This window comes from Natator depressus, chromosome 3, assembly GCF_965152275.1.
Source record: "Natator depressus isolate rNatDep1 chromosome 3, rNatDep2.hap1, whole genome shotgun sequence".
NCBI lineage: Eukaryota > Metazoa > Chordata > Testudines > Cheloniidae > Natator > Natator depressus.
This window is the reverse complement of record NC_134236.1, coordinates 96310718-96335785: the sequence shown is the minus strand read 5'-3', so window position 1 is coordinate 96335785 and position 25068 is coordinate 96310718. Positions and strand designations below refer to the sequence as shown.

The 25068-nt window shown below is 42.5% G+C and overlaps 2 protein-coding genes across 6 annotated transcripts in view; both read right to left on the bottom strand.

Annotated features, from left to right (window-relative positions):
• TPD52L1 (TPD52 like 1) overlaps nucleotides 1-7203 on the bottom strand; it is a 90790-nt gene extending 83587 nt beyond the window's left edge. For 3 of the 4 annotated variants that reach the window (XM_074948370.1, XM_074948369.1, XM_074948372.1), the window contains exon 1: nucleotides 7039-7203. In XM_074948370.1, coding sequence (XP_074804471.1) covers nucleotides 7039-7138 — 100 coding nt within the window. In that variant the 5' untranslated portion in view covers nucleotides 7139-7203. Of the gene's footprint in view, nucleotides 1-6792; nucleotides 6979-7038 lie in introns of those variants that run through there. The other variant, XM_074948371.1, reaches the window with a different exon arrangement.
• Nucleotides 7204-11352: 4149 nt separating this feature from the next.
• The window catches only part of RNF217 (ring finger protein 217), a 156128-nt gene continuing 142412 nt past the window's right edge, over nucleotides 11353-25068 (bottom strand). Inside the window, exons 12-14 of one of the 2 annotated variants that reach the window (XM_074948366.1) lie at nucleotides 17806-17964; nucleotides 15055-15222; nucleotides 11353-12699 (exon numbers count right to left, since the gene is read on the bottom strand). In XM_074948366.1, the coding sequence (XP_074804467.1) occupies nucleotides 12472-12699; nucleotides 15055-15222; nucleotides 17806-17964 (555 nt within the window). In that variant the 3' untranslated portion in view covers nucleotides 11353-12471. The remainder of the gene's footprint in view (nucleotides 12700-15054; nucleotides 15223-17805; nucleotides 17965-25068) is intronic. The other variant, XM_074948367.1, reaches the window with a different exon arrangement.

Genomic DNA, 25068 nt, shown 5'->3' with positions numbered 1-25068 from the left:
TCTAATTTTCCATTCAGGCACTTTTTGAAATAGAAAATTGAATATGCTCTTTCTAAACCAAGATTCCTAGAATACTCTACCTTCAAGAATGCTGCTAAACAACAAGCATCCAAATTCCTAAATACTACTATCTACAACATAGCCGCATATTTCTACAGCTTTGCATTCTAGTACCAAGCCTGCTCTGTTGTAATCAATCTTTAAGCAGGAGGTGGCCTGAAACAAAATTCCTCAGAATACCAAGTGCTAACATTTCTATACTTTATTGATTTGGGAGGCACATTAATAGAAACCTTTCTTGATACCCTACTAAACTACATTGAGCACCCATATTTGCACTGCCTCCCCAGAAAGAGCTCTTATGAAAAGTAAAGTAATAATAAAATAGCAGAGAACAATTACAGCCAGCATTTATGAGCACGTTCTGCTTCTCTCCATCATCATCTTTGTTTATAAAATTGGCAAAGTTGCAAAGTCTTGTATAACTGGCAATCTATTTAAGATGGGGGAAGTCTGTTTATATCTGGTATCCAACCAGATTATATTCTCATTGCCCAGGATTAGCATTATCCCACTCAAATTTCTTCAGCCTCAGAAAATTGAACTTACTTCTGTGACAAGTACCTTAGCCATGCTGAAAAGCTGCACAGGTTCAAAAGCTTGCAAGAAAAGTACTGCATTTGGTTTATTGACATTTATTTGCTTAAAATCCAAGGATAATCACTGGTATTTTGTTCTAGTTCTATTTTTTCTTCTGAGTTGTACAAAAAGGTTAAAAGATAAAAGAACAGCTATCTCAGGCTCTAGGCCACCTTGGTAAATATTTTAAAATTCAATTCTTATAAATTTCACCTCACCCCATCTTCATGTGATGTTATTAACACAGCAGCCAAGACATCCAGTTTTAGGGGAAAATATGCTAACTACCACTTCCCTTTTCAATTCTCCCACCACCTGGAGGACCTTTTGCAGTTTCCCCTCTCCTGCTTTCTTCCCGGCCTAGGCAATGAGAACCTGGAGAGAGCTCACAGTAGATCATGCATGCCCAAGGTTAACAGAGCTGACCTCTGAGCCCCATGAAGAGAAATCTCAGCATTCATTAAAACCAGACAAAAACCCCTGTATACCTAGCCTTCTTCCTTATGAAAGTAGCCTCAGGAATGTAAGCCACTCACTCAGGTTAAAAGGAGCAAGTAGCTGGGGGCTGCCCTTCTGCATCAGGAGGCTGGGTGGGGAAGCTAGATACCCTACACTATCCTCTCTCTCTCACGCACTACACACACTTTATATAACACACATCTGTAAAGGCTGGGGTGTCTCTCAAAGATGGATTTCACCAGCCCTCTCACGCTCCTCAGGCAGGCCCTGTTCCTAATAGGGTGGTCATGGTCCACAAGGTAGATTACATTTGGGGCAGCAAAAAACTTTTGCAGGCCACGTAAAAATGCTAAGGCCAGCTCTGCTTGTTAAAGTTTCCAGCCCCCTTTAGGAAACAGGAGCAGCGGCTGGCTTAGTCCCCTCATAGCCACAGCCAGGGTGTACCTACTAGTGCTGAAGCCACAATAGCTGCTGCAAGAGGCACTCCCTTCAAAAGCCCACCACCACTGCTAGGAGTACAGCGGTGAGACACGATGTAGTTAGTCCTCACACTTTTTTCCTGTCAGTCACTCCAGATGTGAGGTGGAGGAAGAAGGAGGCAGGCCAACCTGCCACTCCACTGACCGGGAATCCCATCCACCTCAGGAACTAAAGAGAACATTTTCGAATAGACATTCAAAACCACCACCAAATAGGACCCACTCTTCATTGCATACCCACCCCACCAGCGGGAGCTGAGAGATGGCTGCCTTGCCTACCAGAGGCTACAGGACACCTCCACCACTGCTGTAAGGAAGAGCGATGCCAGGTCAGGGGAGCCACCTAGAACCTCCATGAGATGTTAGGGTGGACAAGAAGCATGATGGACCTAGAGAGGTAGGGTGGAAGGACCGATGCAGTTGGGGGTGGGAAAAGAATATTGGATTGATGGGATGTGGGTGGGGAGAGAATGGAATTGATGTGTGTGTGTTGTGGGGAGAACACAGAGAACAACTGGGGTAGAGGAGTCTTCTGCCCAGGGGATGTCACACGTATCACCAGCTGAGTTGGCAAATATTAAAGGAAACCCCTCTTTAAAGTGTTGGTAGCACCACACTGTAGTTAGTGCCATTTTTCCTTGCTCTTATCCAGCTTATGTTATGAAGGAGCTTTCTTGTTTCCTGTCTAGTATCTCTATGTACCCCAAAATCTTTTGCATCAGTTGCCAAGGTGGTTACATGGAAGTGCAACAGCAGCCTGCGCAAAAGATTCTGGGGCATATGCAATGCCAGAAGGCATCAAATTGCACACAGCTGAACTAGAAACAAAGTCCCATTAGAGAAGAAATCAAAAGAGGACTGTAGAGGTAGAAGGCTATGCACAAGCCATGTTCGAAGGTAGGACAGAAGGCAAAGTAGGCTGCTCAGTTTAGGGAAAGGGACAGAAGTGATTCATGGGACAATGTAACATCAGGAGATTTAGGATGGGAAGGTGAACTGGGTCGGAACAAAACAATAAGATTGGTGTTGTATGATGGGAACTGTAGATGGCTAAGCAGGCCTGACCCTCCAGACCCTCTCCTCAAATGCCTCGATCTCTGAAAATATGCTTATTTCTGAAGCCAGACTATTTGGAAAATAGGTATTAAGCATTCTATGGTATTTTCAGCACTTAGCATTGCCGTTACTGAATGGGAGGTTCCCAGCATCAGCCCTATGCTTATTCAGACTGCCAGTGATGAAAGATAAAAGCAGACAGAGGCTCAAAGATCGGGAGAAGAAAGGTTTGTATTTCATGATGTTTATTATTTGAATAAACCTGCATCTTTCTAGTTTTATATGGGCTCTTATTAATTAATATTGCTTAAATTGAAAGTAAGGATCTAATTATGTATTTTAATAATAATTTCTCCCATCCCTCCCTCCCATTATCTTGTCTTGGCCCGGCAAATGCTTTTGTGCGCTGAAATGAGATTACTCATGTGCTTAAAGTTAAGTCAATGGTACTTCTCTAGTGCTTAAAGATAAACATGGGATTAGGGATTTAGTTTGTAAGGTCTTTGGGGCACAGACGGTCTCTTACCGATGTATGTGTTCATACAGTGCCTAACGAAATGGAGTCCTGAGCTTAGCTGAGGCCACCAGGAACTACCACAATGCAAATAATTAATAAAAGGGCTTTTTGAAGTTTCATGAAAATTCACAGAGCCCATCAAAAGTCTGATTTAATTCAGATAGTCTACAAATAACAGCACATGCTGATTTGCAGATAGACTGAAGATGGTGGCCAACTCCCTTTTCTCTGCTACATTTTATATTAATATACATGTGTGTGTCGGGAGGGGCATGTATGTATTTCTTGACTTATTGCACATTTTACTGATTTATGTCACCCCACACTGTGGCAACATAAAACGGCACAAAGAACTAGATTGTGTAGAAAGACATTTTTGAAACAGGCAAAAAGTCTTTTAATTTCCTGAAAGCTGTTAAATAATGGGGCATTTGTGAGTGCTTGCAAATTTTTAGCATTTATCTTCCTTTCAGTGGGAATGCAGTCCCCCCCCAGCAGTGCATGTTGATCTGATTAATCAGATACTTTGAACTCAATGGATTGTTCAAAGTAAACAGCTATAGCAGGTAACAAAGTAGTAGCAATGTTCTGAAAAACTGCAGAAGATAATATGACAAAAAATATTCAGTTTTCAGTATTTAAGTGTCTTTAATTGAATCCCACTGTGCTAAAAGCATGGAGGTTCAGTATGCTCTGCTGCTGATTAGACTGAAGTTTATAACTGCAGTAATAAGGGTTAAAAGTTAGGTCAGACAGATCTCAGAATAAAAGATTTACAGATATAAAAGTTCCATGAAGCTTTAGCATGGGATCTATTTGCATGTTAACATCACTGGAAGATTTTTTTTTTTTCCCCTCTACACCGTGAACACTGTCCTGAGGGAGAATGAGACACAAGATACAAATGAGAAAACAGTGGGAAAACGTAACCTAAAAAGAAATGGGTGAAACCTTGGGGCATCCCACACCTGTTTTCTGATTAACTGCAGTACCTTTTTCATAACCAGAATATAAAATGTATCTGTGCACTAAGACCCAGACAACCTCAGGGCTAAAAACAAACCATGAACAGAACAAAACTAAGCAACATGAAGTGGCTTAATTTAATCTCTGTACCCAACACGCACTACTAAGGCATAGTAAAAGACCAGTTTGACAAGGACAGTCTCTTCTGGGGCAGCAATGGCAGCAGGGGGAATGCTATGAAGAGCTGCTAAGTGAAATATGCTTTAGCAATACATATTATTGCACTGATTTTTTGAACTGTCCCATTAACATAATCTTATTAATTAGAGAGAAAATATTTGTAAGTGACAAATTGGAACATGACAGTTTACACAAATCCTACAAAGCAGAAAAAGAATAAGCAATGTTGTCATATCAAACTCTTTGAAGAACAGGATCTTTGAAGAACAGGATCACCTAACATGGCATTTGAAAAGATAAATTTAGGAAACAGGGATCCAAAATAAACCACATTACACTGCAGCCTCAATGTAGAGCATTAAAAAAGTCCAGGAGCTGAGCTATATAAATCCATTAATTCTGTCAATCAGCTTCTGTAATAGCAGCCTACAGAACATGCTTTTACTTGAGAATCCCTGCTCCTCAGCAGGCACTGAACGTCTAACGACAATGACATTTTACCTTTTTCTTTAAAAGCTAAACAAAGGCCAAATTCCCCATTGTGTTACTCCAAGAAAATACATACAATCCTGTTCACAACCAACATTTTGCCTTCCTTTGGGGCACCTGTTTAACACAATTCTGGTAAGTATGAATGCGGCCTATATTTACTTCAGTAAATTTCACCCTTCCATTTCTCTGTCCATCCCCATTAAATTGTGTTTTCTAAACTTGCCACTCCCAGTGAAATGATAATACTCACCCTTGTGTTTTAAGAGCCCTGTCCCGCCACATGCTGAGATTCCACAACTCCCAAAAAAGCCAATGGGAGTTAGAAAGATTAGTGAAATGCATCCCTGTGAAGAAGGCCTTATGCTGGCCCCAGGCACCTTTTAAATCCTGCATAAGCCTTCAAAATAAACTGGCTTTCTGCACAGTGGTGAATTTCATCCAGTGTAAATTATACTTTCTATAACTGGACCCTGAGATAATTAAAAAATAAATAATAAATAATCTTACTGGTAGTATTGTAACTAACATTAACTAAAACTGTGTAAAGAAAAACCTAACAAAAATATCTTGGGACATATTATGCAATCAGTTTTTAAACAGAGCTCCCCACTGACCTCAATCGAGATCGGTTTAAAAACTGGTCGCATGATCTGGCCTATTGTGTGCAACTCTCACACGCATTGGCAGTGTCACAAGACCAGGATTATAATTTCTCTATGTGAAGAAAGCTCAAAAAGAAGTGAACTCTGAACGAGAAGGCTCTAGTTTAAACGGAGGATTCTTTTTATATATAATGTTTTAAATAAACATAGTGCTTTGCTTTTTAAAAAGGTCTCTGTTAATATGTTGCTGTACTACATTTACTGTAGCTATGGGGGATGCATACAAGAAGTGAGAGGAAAAGCAGAAATTAGAGTAGCAAGACTGTAAAATCGTGATCCCAGAAGAAACAGATCTGGAATCAGGACACATGAAGACGGGGAGGGAGATTTTTTTCAAGGAGCTATCAGGACACCCTCTACATTTTGGATCCTGTTACACAGCAATCCCTACAAAACCTTTGAGAGAGAATACAATATCCCCCCCCCCCCCCCGCTTTTAAACAAGGCAGACAAGCATGTCATTAGTGACACAAAAGCCCACAATTTACTTTGAGAACTGTTTAATCTCTAAGAGGTAAATAAAGTCTTTAATTATTCAACAAAATGGGCTTCATTCACCATCCCCCAAACACAGAAAATGGGGGTGTGCTTTGTATTGTAACCAATAGGCTTTTATTTACCTTTAAAGTTCCAGTGAACAGATTAATAAAAGACAGACTGAAGTACAAATGATTTATGAAATGGATTGGGGGAAGGAATAAAGGAAGCCACACAACGATCTGGAAGCTGCAGAGCAAGGTAAATAGCATGTTCTGATATATTTAGTACAGTATAGGTTAATGCAGACCCCAGCAAATTATAGCCAGAAGGAAAGAAAAAACATTTCTTGTACAGGAAGGTCTTTAACACTGTGAAGAGAGGGAGCAGAGCCAGTGCTTTAGGAGAGTCTCATTTCCCTGGTTTCCTAACTCTCTCCAATTCGGTTTTAAACCAACCCAAATCTATTTCTGCATCTAACCTGTAGCATTGGGTTAAGGGGGGGCACGACGAGGGCCCTCTCCCCCAAGAAAAGGGAGAAACAAACACACCAGAAATAACCTCTCCTAGCCCTTAGGTGCTCACCCAAAGTTGATTTACTTGCAGGAAGGGGGGTTGTTTGCAGGGGTGGGGACAGAGAGGCTTCATCATCTCTGTAGTCTAAGGAGCATCCCTTGCTCAAAAAGAGCCCCCAAGGCGGAGCTGCACGTCCCTGGGGCCAGGGGGATGAAATTCCCCCCCTCTGGAGCCTGGACCTGCCGCACCAGAAGAGAAAACCGAAGAGAGCAAAATACAAAGTGACTCCCAAGAACAACCCCCAAAGCTCCAGCCTCCTGCGGACTCCGCCGCCCTCCCAAGGACTAACCTTGTGCCTGCTGCGCCTCCATTGTCCAGGGGACGGTAAGGCCGGGTCGAGGTTGAGAAGGAGCCGCTACCTGGCACCCACCTGCACCGCTCGGCATCCAGAGGAAAAGGCGCAGCGCGGCTGCGGTAGCCGCCGCAAGTGGCCCCTCGTTACCGCTCCCCGCCCTGGAGTCCGGGAGACGCAGCCCCACGCCCCCTAGCGGCCAGCCCCGGCTGCGAGCCGGCGCGCTACATTAATGCTGCTCACCTGGAACCGGCCGATCGGCCTCTCCGCCGTCCGCTCCCCACAGGTGCTTGCACCATGCGGGTGTCACTCCGGCCTTGAGTGGAAACAGCTGCGAAGCCATGGAATCCCCAGGCTTGGATTAAAAAACCAGCACAAGATGAAAAGCGAGTTCCTGGACAGAAGTCTGCTATCGGGAAACCACCCCAATGTCCTCTTATAGAGCAAATCTGCTGACAAGGGACCTGTGCAGGGAGTAAGAGCTGGCGTTTCACCTGCTTTCTCAATCTATTTTAAGACACGTAAAGGACATATCTTTGTTTAATGACACTGAATGTGTTAAAGAGATATTATCAATTTATAAATCACTCTTGTGGGATTTTTATTTATTTATTATTGTTACACGCAACACCTAAAATTTAGTGGCTGTGACTGAAAGAGATTAGTAAATACGTTGCTGCCCCCCCCCCCCCACCATTTGATTATACGTAGTCAGTTTCTTCCAGTCTTTCACTCAGCAAAGGGAATAAATTTTCCTCTTTAAAAAAAAATCTGATTGTAAAACTGGCAGGGCAGGGGACTCAGAGGCAGATGTACCTGGAACAATTTAAAAAAATTAGGGGTCAAATATTCAAAAGTGCGTAAGGTACTTAGGAATGTAAGTCCCATTTTTAAAGGTGCCTGGGGTCCTGACTCCCACAATGAAAATGGGCTTTTGAAAATCCCACTAGGCACATGTCTCTTTAGGCACCTTTAAAATGTGGCGATATGGGTCTATGTTACTTTTGAAAATGGGACTTATTCTTCTAACTCACTGAAGCACTTTCACTAGGACTTAGGAGCATAAGGCCCAGATCCTCAAAGGTCCTTAGGTGCCTAACTACTTTTGAAGATCTGCACCCTAAGTGACTTAGGAGCATAAGTTCTATTTTTGTAAGTCACTTAGGTGTTTGATGGCAAAATTTTCCAAATCTCAAGGTGATGGTCTTCCTTAAAAAGTAATTTCAAGTATGACACATTCCTGAGTGTCACTGTCAGCTTGGGTGGTTTTACAATCTCAGGGTTTTTTAAGTTCTCTCCCTTATTGCCATGTGAAAGACTCACAAACCCTATAGGGAACTGACTGGTGAAAACAGTGGAACTGAGTATATGCAGTGCTATCAAATGCACAAAATAAACAAAATGAAAAAAGAACATATATTTCTAATTTCTTTCAGTTATAGTCATCTTATGTGCTACAAGTAACAATAGTAAGAAAAAAAGTTGCTTTTTTTTTTTTTAAGTTGCCAGTGACTCTTTAAGACCAAATGATTCAAATTAAACAAATAAAATATGCCAATAGGCAGTCAGGCTGGAACACAGAAGTCAGTCAACAATGACAGATTTAGGCCCCAATCCTGAAAATAATTATGCACATGAGTTGTCCCATGTAATCTATACATAACGTTAAGTCTTAATTTTTTGCAGGAGTCGGACTATCAAAAGCTCCTCATTTCTAGTACTGCTCACTAAGATAGAAGAATACATGCACAGTATAAAGTTCAAAAATAGGTATACAATAACATTAAGCAAAGAAAATTTAGACTGAATACTAGGAAAACATTTCCTAAAAGTGAAACGAAATAGCCTTTTCGAACAACAGAAGGAGGTCTATATGAAAAATGTTAATAAAATGGGGTTACACATAATTTCCACTACATTGATCTTGAACACGGTTAGATGGCTGGTGTGTATAGGGTCAAACTGTGTTCAAAACAATTTTTGAAGAAAACTGTAAGGCTAGGAGTCAAGTACCATTCACAAGGATGGGAACTCTGTTAAGGTCCATCCAGATCAGCTCCCCTCTGCTTGTTCAGGATGGGTCTGATGGAAACCCACATTTGTGAACTATTTTAAACACTGTTTTCAAATGTAGTTTATTTCTCATAGAAAATGGTGAAAGTCCCATCACTTGTGTACTTTAAAACTAAGACAGAATAATGCACTCAAAGATAGAGTGTTGGTAAAATCCTCTAGGGGCAGGGGATGGCCTAGATTATCTTGGTCTTCAATTTCTATTCTACGTTTAGTAAACTATGTTTGGAAACACTATTCTCCCACCCAACCTTTCAATGGTTATGCATTGTGTATATCAAAAAAGTAACCTTTTTACATTGCATTTATTTCAGCTGTGCTAGATAGCCAGTAAAATAGCTCAGAGAGTCAAGAGAAAGTCATTCTTCTTCCTGTGCTTGTTGACAAGGCCACTTTCCTAATTTAGTTCCCTCCTTAGTGGAGCTATTGCAATGTCTATAAGACACTATCCAATCACCACAGCTATTTAACAAAACCACAGCTTCTTTATGATGTTATGCTGTACACTAGCCTCTGCTGAGTACCCAAATTTAGCATCTTAACTAAAAATGGAAAGTTTGTCAGGACACCACTCTATATGCTCTAGTGTAAAATGGCAGCTGTAGCCCGTTTAAGTGTGAGTGTATTAAAGAATGGAGATTGTTAGTACATAGTTTGAGGCAGACTGCACATTTGCTTCAATTTATGCTAATGCAAGAATATTTCTGAGTCCAGTATCCAGGGTAATCTTGTTTCTTTTTTCTTCATAATTAACGTGACACTGGGAAATAATGAAATTAGGTGTTGCCTCTTTCTTACATATACATTTGTTGGATAGAGACTGTTACTTATTGTGTGGACCTCACCTGAGCACGACAGGAGTTGAAGGCACGCAGAACTGCGCAAAAAAAAAAAAAAAAAGTAGATTTGGTGACACTGAAACTCTTTGCAAATCTGTGTCAATTTTGCATATTGTTTTGATTTAAAAAAAAAAACAAACTCTTAAAAATTCTCCAAAAAATCAAAACAGTTCTGACATTTTCTAAACAAAATGTTAGAATTTTTTGACTTGAAACAACTTTTCATTTTGAAATTTCCTTCAGTTTTATTTTAACATGTTAAAATGTTTTAAAAATGGTCAAAATCTAAACAAACATCTGAACATATGCTTCAGGTCAAAGCGTTTTGTTTGACCTGAAATGAATTTTTTGACTTTTTGGTTTGCCAAAACATAACATGGAAAACTGAAACAAAAATATTGTGTTTTGGGTCAACCTGAAACAATTTTTTTGTGTTTTCTAGAATTGCCAGCAAACTGAAAAATCTGTTACTCAGCCAGCTCTAGCATTCAGTACATTGCTGCCTGGACTTGTTGGAGGCTAAAATGAGAGAGTCAAGATATCAGGGCAATAAGGTAACATGAGGTAAAGAACATATTGGACCCTTATTTGTGGGTCTAACAACAAGATGTAACATTTTTAAGAATCATAGAATATCAGGGTTGGAAGGGACCTCAGGAGGTCATCTAGTCCAACCCCCTGCTCAAAGCAGGACCAATCCCCAATCAAATCATCCCAGCCAGGGCTTTGTCAAGCCTGACCTTAAAAACTTCCAAGGAAGGAGATCCTACCACCTCCCTAGGTAACGCATTCCAGTGTTTCACCACCCTCCTAGTGAAAAAGTTTTTCCTAATATCCAACCTAAACCTCCCCCACTGCAACTTGAGACCATTACTCCTTGTCCTGTCCTCTTCTACCACTGAGAATAGTCTAGAACCATCCTCTCTGGAACCACCTCTCAGGTAGTTGAAAGCAGCTATCAAATACCCCCTCATTCTTCTCTTCCGTAGACTAAACATTCCCAGTTCCCTCAGCCTCTCCTCATAAGTCATGTGTTCCAGACCCCTAATCATTTTTGTTGCCCTTCGCTGGACTCTCTCCAATTTATCCACATCCTTCTTGTAGCGTGGGGCCCAAAACTGGACACAGTACTCCAGATGAGGCCTCACCAATGTCGAATAGAGGGGAACGATCACGTCCCTCGATCTGCTCTCTATGCCCCTACTTATACATCCCAAAATGCCATTGGCCTTCTTGGCAACAAGGGCACACTGCTGACTCATATCCAGCTTCTCGTCCACTGTAACCCCTAGGTCCTTTTCCGCAGAACTGCTGCCTAGCCATTCGGCCCCTAGTCTGTAGCGGTGCATTGGGTTCTTCCGTCCTAAGTGCAGGACCCTGCACTTATCCTTATTGAACCTCATCATGTTTCTTTTGGCCCAATCCTCCAATTTGTCTAGGTCCCTCTGTATCCTATCCCTGCCCTCCAGCGTATCTACCACTCCTCCCAGTTTAGTATCAAGAAAAAATAATGGAACTAAATGAAAATGATTATAGATAGTCTAAAATGAAGATTTATAAGTAAGAAAAATGACTGTTTATTGGAAAATATTTTAGAACACTGCAAAGTACAAACTTCATATTACAGCTCAACTTTGTTTTTTGAAGACAAAACTTGAAAGTGCCAGATCTGCCCAAGGCAGCCTTAATTCATATACATTTGAAAAAAAAAGTTCCTTTTAATATTCATAGACTGCTGCTTTTGAATATGAATTATTGTAAAATATGAATAGCTTTTTTCTGGCAAGCCCACCCCATTTGTGATTTATACATCTCTTTTGACTGCACAGAAGAGTTTACTACTTATGCAAGGGTGACAGTAGTATGCTGAATGTGAGACAAACTGATTTTGCAGTGTTTCATATCTTTTCAAATAAGGAGACATTCTTCCATAAATAGATCTCTGCACAGAAATACTATTTAAGTCAATATGTAGTGCTGGTGTAGCTGTGTTGATCCTAGGATATTAGGGAGAAAGTGGGTGAGGTAGTATCTCAGGACCTGAAGGGGAGTTTGGTGTAGCTTGAAAGCTTGTTTCTCTCACCAACAGAAGTTGGTCCAATAAAAGATATTACCTCACCGACCTTGTCTCTCTAATTTATGTGAACAGATATTTTGAAATTTTTAATCCAAAATACACTAATGCCAGGATATAGTGAAATTTGTGAAACGGCAGAGCAACCCCTCTCTATATATAACTGTTTCACTGAATAGAGCACAATTAGTACATTTGCTTTTAAATTTAATGAGAATTATGCATCTAAATCCATTCAATCTGCTGAAAAATAGGTTATTTTATTCATATTTTTATGAAGCCCTATTACGGGTGAAATCTTTTTCACTCACATATCACTCATTTTTTCCACACAAGAAATCTTATTCATTACCATGTAAAGAGAAACTGAGTAACATTTTACTCACCAAAATTACAATATTTGGCAATCACCAAAGCTAGATCCACATTTATTAGATTTCAAGTACATTTGAGGAACCAAATGTATATTGTTTATTGGCTTCATGAAAACAATCTCATGTCTATGTGGTATAGTGAAAAATAAACTGCTCCATTACAAGTATTTTGATAGCATTTAAAATCTCTGAAATCAATTTTGTTAAAAACAAAAGTGATCATAAAGCCAAACAGCCCACTGAAATTAAAGTCATGTTGTACTTAAAGGATTAATTTTCTATCTACAGCATAGCATCTCTAATTGTGTCACCCAACCTAATATTTCCCCATGCTATCCACTACATCTGTCACTGATTTAGTAAGTTTCCTCATCGAGCTTGCGATTTTGGAGATTTCCTGCCATTTTTCTGACTGAAGAGACTGATGTAACACATGCTTTGATTTCAGTGCTGACATATCCTGATCAAGCTGCAGCATCTTAGCAGATGTTTGCAAGAGTTCATTGTCCCTCCCAACAAGCTGTAACGGGGAAAATATTGTCAGCTGAAAAAGAAGGCCAGATGGAACAAAACCAAAAGCAAGCGAGTTAAGATTTTTAAAAAGTCTTATGAGTTATTGGATAGATATGTACACATTTGAGATTGTGTTTTAAAAACAGAGCAGAGTACTCAAAGGTTTCAGAGTAGCAGCCGTGTTAGTCTGTATCCGCAAAAAGATGAAGTGAGCTGTAGCTCACGGAAGCTTATGCTCAAATAAATTTGTTAGTCTCTAAAGGTGCCACAAGTCCTCCTCTTCTTTTTGCGAGTAATCAAAGACAGTGATTCAATTTTGTTAGAGATATTTAGTACATTTCACAGGCTATTTTTTGCCTTCTGATGATACATATATTAAAATTACACCATTTGGTTTAGTGAGAGCCTTAAGTGGTTCTCTGTTTGTTTGTCATTTGTGATCAACCTTAAATCCATTCTGCAAAGAGATTAAGGGCAAGATTCTACAGGATGCTGAGCACTCTTCAATCCCATTAACTTCCCACAGTTAATACTGAGGGATTGTGATGCATGGTTCACAACACAGCCCTAAGGATGACAATAAAATATCAGCATTGATTGTCAGTCCCCTGGGCTGAACGACCACATAGTAGGATGAAGCTGCAGCATAGGCATGAAGAGACTGCATGAGGAAAATGGCAGTCCACAATGAATGTAGATGAGCCTTAACTCCTGTTAGGACTGCCAGAAATTAGATCTACCACCAATAGGTGGGACAAGAGACTCCAAGGGTATGTCTACACAGCAAAGAAAAACCCAAGGCTGGCCTATGCAAGTCGACTCAGGCTCATGAGGCTTGGGCTGTGGGGCTGTTTCATTGCGGTCTAGGCCTCTGGGCTCGGGCTGGAGCCCAGGCGCTAAGACCCTGTAGGATGGGAATGTCCGAGAGCTCAGGCTCCAGCCTGAGCCAGAAATCTATCTATACAGCAATGAAACACCCAAGCCAGCTGGCATGGTCCAGCTGTGATTTTTCTTTTTTTTCTGTGTAGACACATCTTTAGTCACATGCTTTGGCTGGAAATGCCAAGGTCATGCTTTGATTACTTTTACTCCAATAGGAGACTGGGAAAATATTAAGTTATACTTTAGGGCACATCACTTATAATTTACTCCCTTACATTCATATTCAAAATGAGAATAAAAAACTCAATGTAGTTTTCATTTTCACTTGTTCTAAGTTCTTTTGCTTTTTATTTTTGTATCTCAAGTATACGTGGTGTTTAGCACAGTTCTGAAAAATAAAGAAACACAGGTTCCTAGGAAATGTCTATGTTACAAGTTACAGCAGACAACAGTCACAGAATAGTTGATGTAACGGATGCAATTATAATACTAGAGGATAGATTTACGGTCTTCTGTGCTTAGTGGGGATTTCCCCCAGGGAAAGGGAAAGTAGGGCTTTCCACTTCATCCTAATTTGAAGTTTTAGTAAGGGGGAAAGTGTGAACCTGTGCCAGGGGCTTTCCAGAAAACCCTATCAGTGGGGTCCTACCAAATTCACTCTCCATTTTGATCAATTTCGTGGGCATAGGATTTTAAAAACAGTAAATTTCATTATTTCAGCTATTTAAATCTGAAATTTCAGTGTTGTAATTGTAGGGGTCCTGACCCAAAAAGGAGTTGTGTGGGGGGGGCATGGGGGGGGTCGCAAGGTTATTGTAGGTGGGGGTTGTAGTAGAGCTACCCTTATTTCTGCCGGCGGCGCTGCTTTCAGAGCTGGGCAGCTGGAAAGCGGTGGCTGCTGGCTGGAAGCCCAGCTCTGAAGGCAGAGCCAACACCAGCAGCAGTGCAGAAGTAAGGATGGCATGGTATGGTGTTGCCACCCTTCTACACTGCCTATGGAGCTGGGTCTTCAGTCAGCAGCCGCCACTCTCCGGCCGCCCAGTTCTGAAGGCAGCAGCTCAGAAGTAAGGGTGGCATGGTACGGTATTGCCACCCTTCCTTCTGTGCTGCTGCTGGCAGGGTGCTGCCTTCAGAACTGGGCATCTGGCCAACAGCCGCCGCTCTCCGGCCACCCAGCTCTGAAGGCAGTGCAGAAGCAGGGGTGGCAATAGTGCAACCCCCCAAAAATAATCTTGTGACCTCCCTGTAACTCCCTTTTGGGTCAGGACCCCCAATTTGAGAAACTCTGGTCAGCCCTGTGAAATATGCACACAAAAGACCAGATTTCAGGGTCCTTGACACATTTTTCATGGCTGTGAATTTGGTAGGGCCTCACCTATCAGGGACAGTGGGAATGCACTAAATCATTTAATCAGTCTACCACTCACTTCAATGAAAGTTAGATTGGGCCCTATGTTTATTTTAAGGTTCGATTTCATCATATAGATTAGACAAAGCAATTTACCTGGTTTTGTAAACTAGATACAAGATCTACCAACAAAGCTTTATCTCTTTGTAGTTCAATATTATCCTGTTCCTCTTTGTCCAGCATACCCTTCATTTCAGCTATTTGACTACATATTGTTGCAACATTTAAATCAAGAGATGTGCTTCCTTGTCCCAAAATATGAATCTGTGAGAAGAACAAGCCAGGGTCAAGATCATAAAAGACAAAAATATATACGTATGCTAACTATGTACATGCACAAGCCCACGCAAGCTGGAATATTTTTCAATTTCAAATACAAGTGACTCCTTACAGAAATGCTTCCTGTTATATAAGCTTTTGGAACATTTGGGATTGCCTCTCCCATATTTTGTTTATCTAAAACAAACAAACAAAAAAATCAATTTCCAAATTAAGTAAAGGGTGATACTGATTTCTGAGCTTGGGATCACTCTCTGGGATCAAGCATCTGCAATCAAAGTTTGGTCTTCTTCACTTCGGAGACCTAAAGACATAGTTTTTCTCATTATGCACCTACCCACATGCAGCCAGCATCAACAAATGTTCCTTTCAGACTGTGACCAACTTTTAGGAGCACTGTGAATGGTGAACTATAAATTAAACAGAATGTTAAACTAACTGCAGCTTACAACCTCTTTACCAAATAAACCCATCACCTCCATGACAAGTCTGTGTTCTGCTGGCCTGGGGCGTGAGAATCCAGAACTACTTTCCCATTCCAGCTTGGTTTTATATATGACAGTTACTTTGCAGTAGTGGGTTTATTTGCCAACTAATTACCAAACTCAGGGCCAGTTATCAGAGCTCTATTTTTGTCCGCAGACAGACTTGCTGCATGGCATCCAATTGGGACAGTTAGGGTCTGCCTACATAGCTGCTGGGAGCAAATCTTGCAGTCTGAGTCTACAGGTTTGTGCTAGTGGGGCCACACTAGCGTGCTAAAAATAGTAACGGAGACAGATGTTCCAGCTCAGGCTTCAGAGCCTCTGCTCCAGCATAGGGAGGGAGGTGGGCTTCAGGGCCTGCGCTCGAGCTTAAATGTCAAAGCAAAGTCTATGCAGCTATTTTTAGCATGCTCACTCAAGCCCCTCTAGCATGCGACTGTCAACCCAGGCTGCAAGACTTGCTCCCAGCAGCTGTGTGGACATATCCTGAGGATCCCCAGAGAGCTGCTATACCACTTCTTTATTTTGTGTTTGTTCAGTACCTAGCACAATGGGGACTTGGTCCATGACGAGGTATTATGATAATACTACTACTATATCAAAAGGACTAAAGACTTGTTAAGTGATAGTCAGAGCTTCCTTAGAAGTGGTATTTGCTGTTACCTTTATTATAACAGGGAGCAGTTCTCATAATGCCATTAGCTGCAACAATAATAAATCAACACTGATTTTCTTCAAGAGCTATAACTAAGGCTACGTGTCTGTCACGGAAGTCACGGATTCCATGACTTTCCATGACCTCTGTGACTTCTGCAGCAGCCGGTGCTGGTCCAGGGGCTGCCCGAGCCGGGCAGCTCCTGGGCCAGCAGCAGCAGTTTGGGTGTGTGGGAGGGGGCTCAGGGCTGGGGCAGGGGGTTGGGGTATGAGGCGGCGCATACCTTGGGCGGGCTCCCCGGCTCCCACCAGCATGTCCTTGCAGCTCCTAGCCGTAAGGGCCAGGGAGTTCCGTGCGCTGCCCATGCCTGCAGGCACCACCCCCGCAGCTTCCATTGGCTGCGGTTCCCGGCCAATGGGAGTTGCGGAGCCGGCACTTGTGGTGCGAGCAGCGTACAGAGCCCTCCAGCTGCCCCTCCCCCTAGGAGCTGCAGGGACATGCCAGTTAGAGCTGAACAGGGAGCCTGCCAGTCCCGCCAACTCTCCCTCCCCAGCACCAGTGGGGGTCCCGGGCCGCGTCCCCGGGCCGCCTCCCCAGAACACCCACAGCCCCCTGGCTCAAGGTTTAGTTAGGGGTATATAGTAAAAGTCATGGACAGTCATGGGCCGTGAATTTTTGTTTACTGCCCATGACCCGTTCACGACTTTTACTAAAAATACCCGTGACTAAAATGTAGCCTTAGCTATAATCAGAGCTAGAAAGAAGATTCAATCCAGGGACTTGGTTATTTTGTATTAATGACTTATTATGCAATCACATAAAAACACCAAGATCTGAGGGCAACAACAAAAAAAAGGGTGCTATTACTTGAAGGCAAACCCCCGAACTGGCTGACAGCATCCCTGGAGATGTCTGCATATTCTGTCTTTCTGAGAAGTGGGAAAGTGCTGCGATGGTAGCTACATATAGCAGGAGTCACAGGAAAACTGGGATAAAACACAGTGACTCCAGAATGGCAAAGTCAGCCATGAAGAGATGGCTCCAACTTCAGATCATGAGAAAGAGTCTGGAGTCATGGCTTCTAGAGGCCCGTGACCTCTGAATAATAAATAAAACAGCTCCAAACAGAAAGAACCAGTACACTTTTGATTCATGGTGCTGGGTCAGCAGTACCATAAATGGAAAAAATAAATCTTACCACTAGGCCTTCCTTCAATTAGTAAGGCAGAGCACTGTGGATCTGTTCCATTTCCCATTGAAATAAATGAAGAGACTCCTGTTGACTTCAATGGGAGCTGGATCAGGTCCTGCAAGCAAAGTGGAGTATACCTCTTCTTAACAAACGAATCTAGTAGAAAAGAATATGATTCCCTATCTTTGGGTGAACAGTGAAGATGCATTTAGAAAGCCAGTGTAGTCAGAGACAACCTTTTCCATAAGGTCTTGCAAGTTTTTCTTTTCCTGCTGCAAGAGCTCTTGGTGCATCTTGATCTCATGTTTCAGATGCTCTTCTTGGTCTTTTACTGTGAGAAGCTGAGTAAAGCTGGAAGACTGAAATGTATAACTCTCTTCCCTGAGGGCTCTCTCCTGAAATACATCATAAAAGCACAACTGGATCAAAATATATTAAAATGAAGTAAGATTGTTGTGATGCTTCCTAGAAGCCCCCAGGATTATGAAGGAATTAGCTACCACCTGTTCTTAGCATGAGGAAGCCTTGCCTGTGCCTGCCATGCGTCAGTTCCCTGACTCCACTGGCCACAGGTAATGCAAGCACTCCCTTCTTAGCCTATGCAGGCTCTGCTATAACCTCTGCAGGTTAGTGACAGGCACTCTCCAAAACCTGAGCCATCTGAGCATCTCCCTGGACTGTCCAGCCCCTACTCCAATAGACACTCACAGAATTCAGAGATTTGCTGTTCCCAAAAGGAACAGTACCCCCATCTTACCAGTTAGACCTTAGGTCACATCTCCTCTTAACACACAGCACTTAGATATGTTTATAGTGAAAACAAATATCAAGTATTTAAAGAATAGAGATTTGAGAAGTCACAAGTAAAAGTATTGGAAACAAATGATTACCTGTAAAAAAAAAAATCGTAACACACATTCCACAGCCTAGGATTAATTAACAAGATATCTTCCTGTCTAATGAAGTTTAGCTCACCCAAAGTCTTCGCAGTGTTTTCCAGCCAGGTTGGCTATAACCCTCCTTTCATAAGACAGAAGACACTGACAGTTCATCTCCCTGGTGTGCCTCAGTAGTCCCCAGTTATTCCCCAAAAGTCTTTACTCAAACAGGATACCCCTTTGTGGTTTCATTTTTTTCATGCAGATTTTCTCTCATGATTTCACAGTCTCTTTATTAGCTTCAGGCTCAATACAAATAGGCTTCCATTGCGAAGTGGACAATACACAGAAAGATAACTGTCTATTACTCCTTGCCTGATGGAACCTGTCCAAGGCATGTCACCTCCTGGTGGCCTGGCTTACCTTAAGAACATAATTTTCAGTATAGATACATAACTTTAATATTACACTTACATATATTTTAGAAAAAAAGATTTTGAAGACTAACTAGCAAAAATCTCAAAACACAACAGCAATTTTTTAACCAGAAGCAGGAAGCCTGCCAAACAATCAGTGGAGCCACTGGACGATGAAGGTGCTAAAGGACCACTCAAGGATGACAAGGATGTTGAGGGAAGAAGCTAAATGAATTCTTTGCATTGGTCTTTACACACCTGAACCATTTTTTAAGGTTACAAATCTGAGGAATCGTCTCAAGTTTGAGGTGTCAACAAAGATGGTTTTGGAACAAATTGATAAATTAAACAGTAATAAGTCACAAGGACTAGATGGTATTCACCCAAGAGTTCTGAAGGAACTGCTAACTGTGGCGTGTAACCCATCACTTAAATCAGCCTCTACCAGATGACTGCAGGGTAGCTAAGGTAATGCTGATTTTTAAGAAAGGCTCCAAAGGTGATCCTGGCAATTACAGGTTGAGGGAAGAGGTTACTATACCCTTGAGGAACCTCTTAGTGGTTGGGTGTGACAGCATGGAGTACCCTTCCGCAGGTTGGTGAAAAGCTGTTATAGCCTCTAGGTGGACCCTAAGAGAGCTTAGAGATAGACCCGACGTTTTTAGGGTCAAAGAATAATGTGGAAGAGTTGCAGATGTTGGGGAGATTTATTGGGACATGCACCAAATCTGTAACCTGGAGCATTTCTGAAAGTAAGTTACGTCATGTTGAGGACTTTCTGCTGTGTAATAGAACCTCTTGTACCTCTCGAACAGGAGCTTTCTAGGTGTTGGAACCAAGCAGTAGCCAAGCCTTGAGGCAGAAAATCCCCAAGTTGGAATTCCAGGTACATCCTCTGTTCTAACAGAGATGCAGAATGGCCGGGAGAGAGATCAGCGGGCACATCGCGAGCTGTGACAGGTAAGGGTACCACTAAGTCTGTCTCGACCAAATGGATAATCAAAATGACGTAAGCTCCATCCCTTTTTATTTTCAGCAGGACATTCAGCAATAGGAGTAATGGGGGGAAGGCATAGAGAAGGACCCTGTCCCAGGGGAGGAGGAGAGCATCACCCAGGGAATGTTGTCACATCTCTGTTCTGGAGCAGTAGCATGGACATTTCTTGTTCAGGGAATAAGTCTGTGGACAGAGTCCCCCATTGTCTGAATAGGTTGTGAAGTACTGTTGGGTGTATCTGCCGCTTGTGGTCGTGTGGGAATTTGTGACTGAGACTGCCTACTGTCGAGTTTTGTGCGTGCAGGAGGTAAGCCACAGAAAGTGTAACGTTGTAGGAGATGCACCAATTCTATAGCCTCATTGCTTCTGCGCATAGGAAGGGTGACTTGGCTCCCCCCTTGCTGATTGATGTAGTATATGCAGGCTATGTTGTCTGTTAGGATCTTTGTGCATGATCTGGTGATCAGTTGGAGGAAATGGGTGCAGGCATTCCTGACCTCTCTAGCTCGAGATTGGTGTGAAGGGCTATCTCTGTGGGCGACCCTTTGCCTTGCATCGTGAGGCTGTTTAAATGCACGTTCCACCCTATGAATGATGTGTCGGTGGTGAGGAGCAACAATGACGATGCTTGTGAGAAGGGGATCCCCTTGCAAATGTTGGCTGGGTCTTTCTACAAGTCTAGGGAGTTTTTTCCATTCTCTTTGCCAGCTCCTGGAAAAGACAAAAGTCGTCTGTCAGAGATCATGGGGAAGGCATGACAGCTTCAGCTGGAGAAGAGGATATGGTCCTCGGTGTCACTTCCTCCTCGGTACCGGCTTCCTGTTTGTCTATGTCTTAAGGCAGTTCTGAAGCCCTGGATGCTGTGGCCAAGGGGGTGTGCCTCAAGGGTTCTCAGGTGAGGCTCGAAGCCTGAGAGGCATGCTGGTGGTGCGCTGCCCAAGGTTCCCAATATGGCCATTGGAGTAGTGGTGGCATAGAGCCCAGTGGTGGTGCCCATGGGTAACCAAGATAGTGGCAGTGGGGCCATCTGCGGGTATATCCTTGGGCTCTTCTGGTAGTGACAACCATATGGAGCTCCAGAGGAGTAATGCAACACTACCTCCTCTAATTCACTGTCTGAACACCTGCTAGAGAGTGGAGGAGCATGGCATGGCAGCAAGGATACTTCCTGCACTCAGCAGAGGCTCGGTGCAGAGGTCTCGGCACTGAGGGGCAGAGACTCTAGTGCATCTGGCATGCAGAGGTCTCTGGAATGGGGTATCGATACGTCCCAGTGTTGGTGGTGGTGCCTGGGAGGAAGGAGAAGGGAAGGGAGAATCTTGTCTGCACTGGTCGCTTCTGTACCGAGCAAGCCATCGCTGGTGGTGTTGATGTGGAGTCGTACACTGAGAGCGTCTTTTTAGAGGAGTGCTTATCCTGTCCTTCAGTGCTGATGACTCGGTGCCCATGCCCATCAGGTCCGTGGGCCTGTCAATGGTGCCAGTTGTGGGTTTCCCTGAGCCATGGGTGCTGAACTGAGATGGTCTTGGTGCTGGCAGTGCCGATGATACTGAGCAAGATGGTGATCACTTATGGCTATCTTGGGGCTCACTGTGGGGCCTTCCCACTCTCTTCTTAGAGGATTTATGAGAGGGGTCCATAGCCTGTTTCCTTGACCCAGAGCCCTTAGCTATAGAAGGCTGTGGGGAAGACTCACATCTACCAGGCGACTGGAGTCGGAGAGCTGCCTCCATGATGATCTCATGGCAGATCTCTCTATCTTTGAGGGATCTTGGCGGGAGTTGTTGGCAAAGACCACACTTTTATTGTACGTGGCCTTCCCTGAGGCAGCAAATGCACTGAGTGCTTGTCTGCAACTGGGATCGCCACTTTACAAGTAAGGCATTTTTTGAAGTCTGGTGGACTGGGCATAGCCCATTGCGGGAAAGGGTCCCTGATGGGGAGAAAAAGTGGGAAAGAAATTAAAGGTTTAGGGTGGGGGGGTTGTTTTTTTTCCCCAAGGGTAAAATAAGGAGAAGGAGAAGAATACTGTGACTACAACTAGAACTAGGAGACTAACTGTAGGTATGTAAAATTAAACAATGGTCTTAACGGACTGCTAATGCCTCCGTCTCTAGCTAGGGCAGTTGAGAAGGAACTGAGGGAGGTTTGCCTGCATGAACTGGATAGCTTTGTGGTGCAGCACAAGGAGAGACTGCACGTGTGTGGGCCTAATGGACACAGCTACCAAAGTTCTCCAGTCAGCAGTGCAGGAACACAAACACACCTACAGTAGAGCACTCATAGGGACACGACTTGAGAAGAACTGATTTTGTTTCTATAGAAGGTAAAAATAAACTACACAACTGGATTTGGAGAAAAAAAAACTCTTAGGAGTCTTTTTTAAGGGAGTCAGTCAAGGAAGTTTAGCCAAGATTTATCTTACATATCCAAAATTCTTACTAACTTGCTGCAAATATTCTCAGATGCTAAAATATTTTTCTTTTAAAAACCAACACACTGGCAATGAAAATGTAAAAAACTAATCATTTATCTAGTACCTTCACATCTGATTAAGCAGCTGCCATCCCCTCAGTTACTAAGGAGTCCTAGCTGCTACTACCTAAACTGTCATTTTAACAATACCCACCCAAATCTGTCATCTGATTTTGTGGCCAGGTCAAGGGGATTATTCCTAATGGCTGATCTCAGATATGGTGATTTCTGAGGCAGCCTGAGTTCTAGTAGAATGAGCTTTGATATTGGAAGGAACGAGTGTTATCAGCCATGTGATAAAATATTGAAATATACTGCGTAATCAATTTAAATCTTCTCTGGGAAGAAATGGCTCATTCTTTAGAAGCACAATTTTTGGTTTTGGAAAGAAAATGAAGAGATAAATAGATTCATTTAAGTGAAAATCTGAAACAACTTTGGGAATAAACTTAGAATGAGGTCTCAACAGCGCCTTATCTCTGTTGAAATTTGTGTAAGGAGTGTTGTACGCCTGGCTTGACATGAATAATTAAACATAGGAGAGGCCTCATTTCTTGGAAGACAAGATTAGGGAGGTAAATAGATCAGCAGGCTGAAAACAGAATGTTTTTGCTAACTAGGATAAGTAAATGGGTCAATGCACTAGAGACAGAATGTCTGAGCTAGCTAACATAAGAGGAAAAACACCTAGGGAACCATTTACTAAGAACAAGATAAAAATGGACAAGATGTGTCAGGAAAGCATAAGGATGAGGTAAAGAGTAAAGTCATACATGGATAGCATGTGGACTAAGCATGCTGTATGGGAATTGGTTCTTGCAAAGTAACCAAGCCAATCCCTAAACATGTGATGCAATGTACAGTAAATTTAATGAGATGTGCAAATGTATATAAAGGAGGAGGGTTTCTGTGTACCTTTGGATCTGTGAAGTACCCTGCAACCACCTCCTATGTTTGAGTCTGATCAACTCAGTGTAGCTTTGCTGTATGCCAAATAAAGACGCATGAGTGATGAAGTCCAGAGTCGAATTGAGTTCTTGAGAAGCTGAGTGAAAGAGGTCTCTGAGGGAATTCCAAAAAGGAGGAGAGCTTAGTGTTCGCTGACCCTTGTGACTGACATAATGGTGACCAAATGGTCAGTCACAAGAATAAAGTCTAGACACCATCCAGAAAGAATGAGACCTGAAAGGGAAACATTAAGATCCCACATAGATTGGGCTCCTCCTAATTGATTCATAAGTGTGAAGCAATCCTTTTAAAAATCAGGTTACAGTAGGGTGGGAAAATATCGCTGGATGTGAGAGTGGCATGCCAAAAATCTCTGCAAGGTGGACTTAAATGGAACTGACAGAGTCCAAAGATGCAGGATGTAATCAAGGATCTTAGGAAAAGGAGCCTCCAAAGATCAAGGTTGTCTTGACATGATTAAACTGAAAACCTTTTCCACTCTGAGGACTAAGTTTTTCTCGTGGAGGGCTTCCTGCTTTGCAGTTGGATTTTCCTTGTATCTATAGTGAAGTCTCTCTGAGTAGCACTTAACAAGCCTACATCCAGGGTTTGGGATTAGGAATTTGACCTGCAATATTATGCATGGAATGGCATAATGAGTGGGGTCCTGCAGGGATGAGTACTGGGTCCAGTTCTGTTCAATATCTTCATCAATGATTTAGATAATGGCATTGAGAGTACACTTATAAAGTTTGTGGACGATACCAAGCTGGGAGGGGTGGCAAATACTTTGGAGGATAGGAATAAAATTCAAAATGATCTGGACAAACTGGAAAAATAGTCTGAAGTAAATAGGATGAAATTCAATAAGGACAAATGCAAAGTACTCCACTTAGGAAGGAACAATCAGTTACACACCCACAAAATGGGAAATGACTGCCTAGGAAGGAGTACTGCGGAAAGGGATCTGGGGGTCATAGTGGACCACAAGCTAAATATGATTCAATAGTGTAACGCTGTTGCAAAAAAAAGCAAACATAATTCTGGGGTGTATTAGCAGGAGTGTTGTAAGCAAGACACTTAGTAATTCTTCCTCTCTACTCCGCGCTGATTAGCCCTCAACTGGAGTATTGTGTCCAGTTCTGGGCACCACATTTCAGGAAGGATGTGGACAAATTGGAGAAAGTCCAGAGAAGAGTGACAAAAATGATTAAAGGTCTAGAAAACGACTTATGTTGAAAGATTGAAAAAATTGGGTTTGTTTAGTCTGGAAAAGAGAAGACGGGGGCGGGGGGAGATGATAACAGTTTTCAAGTATGTAAAAGGTTGTTACAAGGAGGAGGGAGAAAAATTGTTTTTCTTAACATCTGAGGATAGGACAAGAAGCAATAGGCTTAAGTTGCAGCAAGGGAAGTTTAGGCTGGACAACAGGAAAAACTTCCCAATGGTCAGGGAAGTTAAGCACTGGAATAAATTGCCTAGGGAGGTTGTGGAATCTACCTTCATTGGAGATTTTTAACAGCAGGATAGACAAACACCTGAGAGGGATGGTCTAGATAATACTTAGTCCTGCCATGAGTGCAGGGGACTGGACTAGATGACCTCTTGAGGTCCCTTCCAGTCCTATGATTCTATGATTATTATGCCTGGACAATCTGAAGTTGAAGGCTGAGTGGACATTTGGAGGAGAGCCATTAGCTCCTTATTGGCCAAGGCAATTCTGGCTATCAGGATCAGCGTAGCTACATCCTGTCTGACTTTCCATATCACTCTGGGTATCAGAGA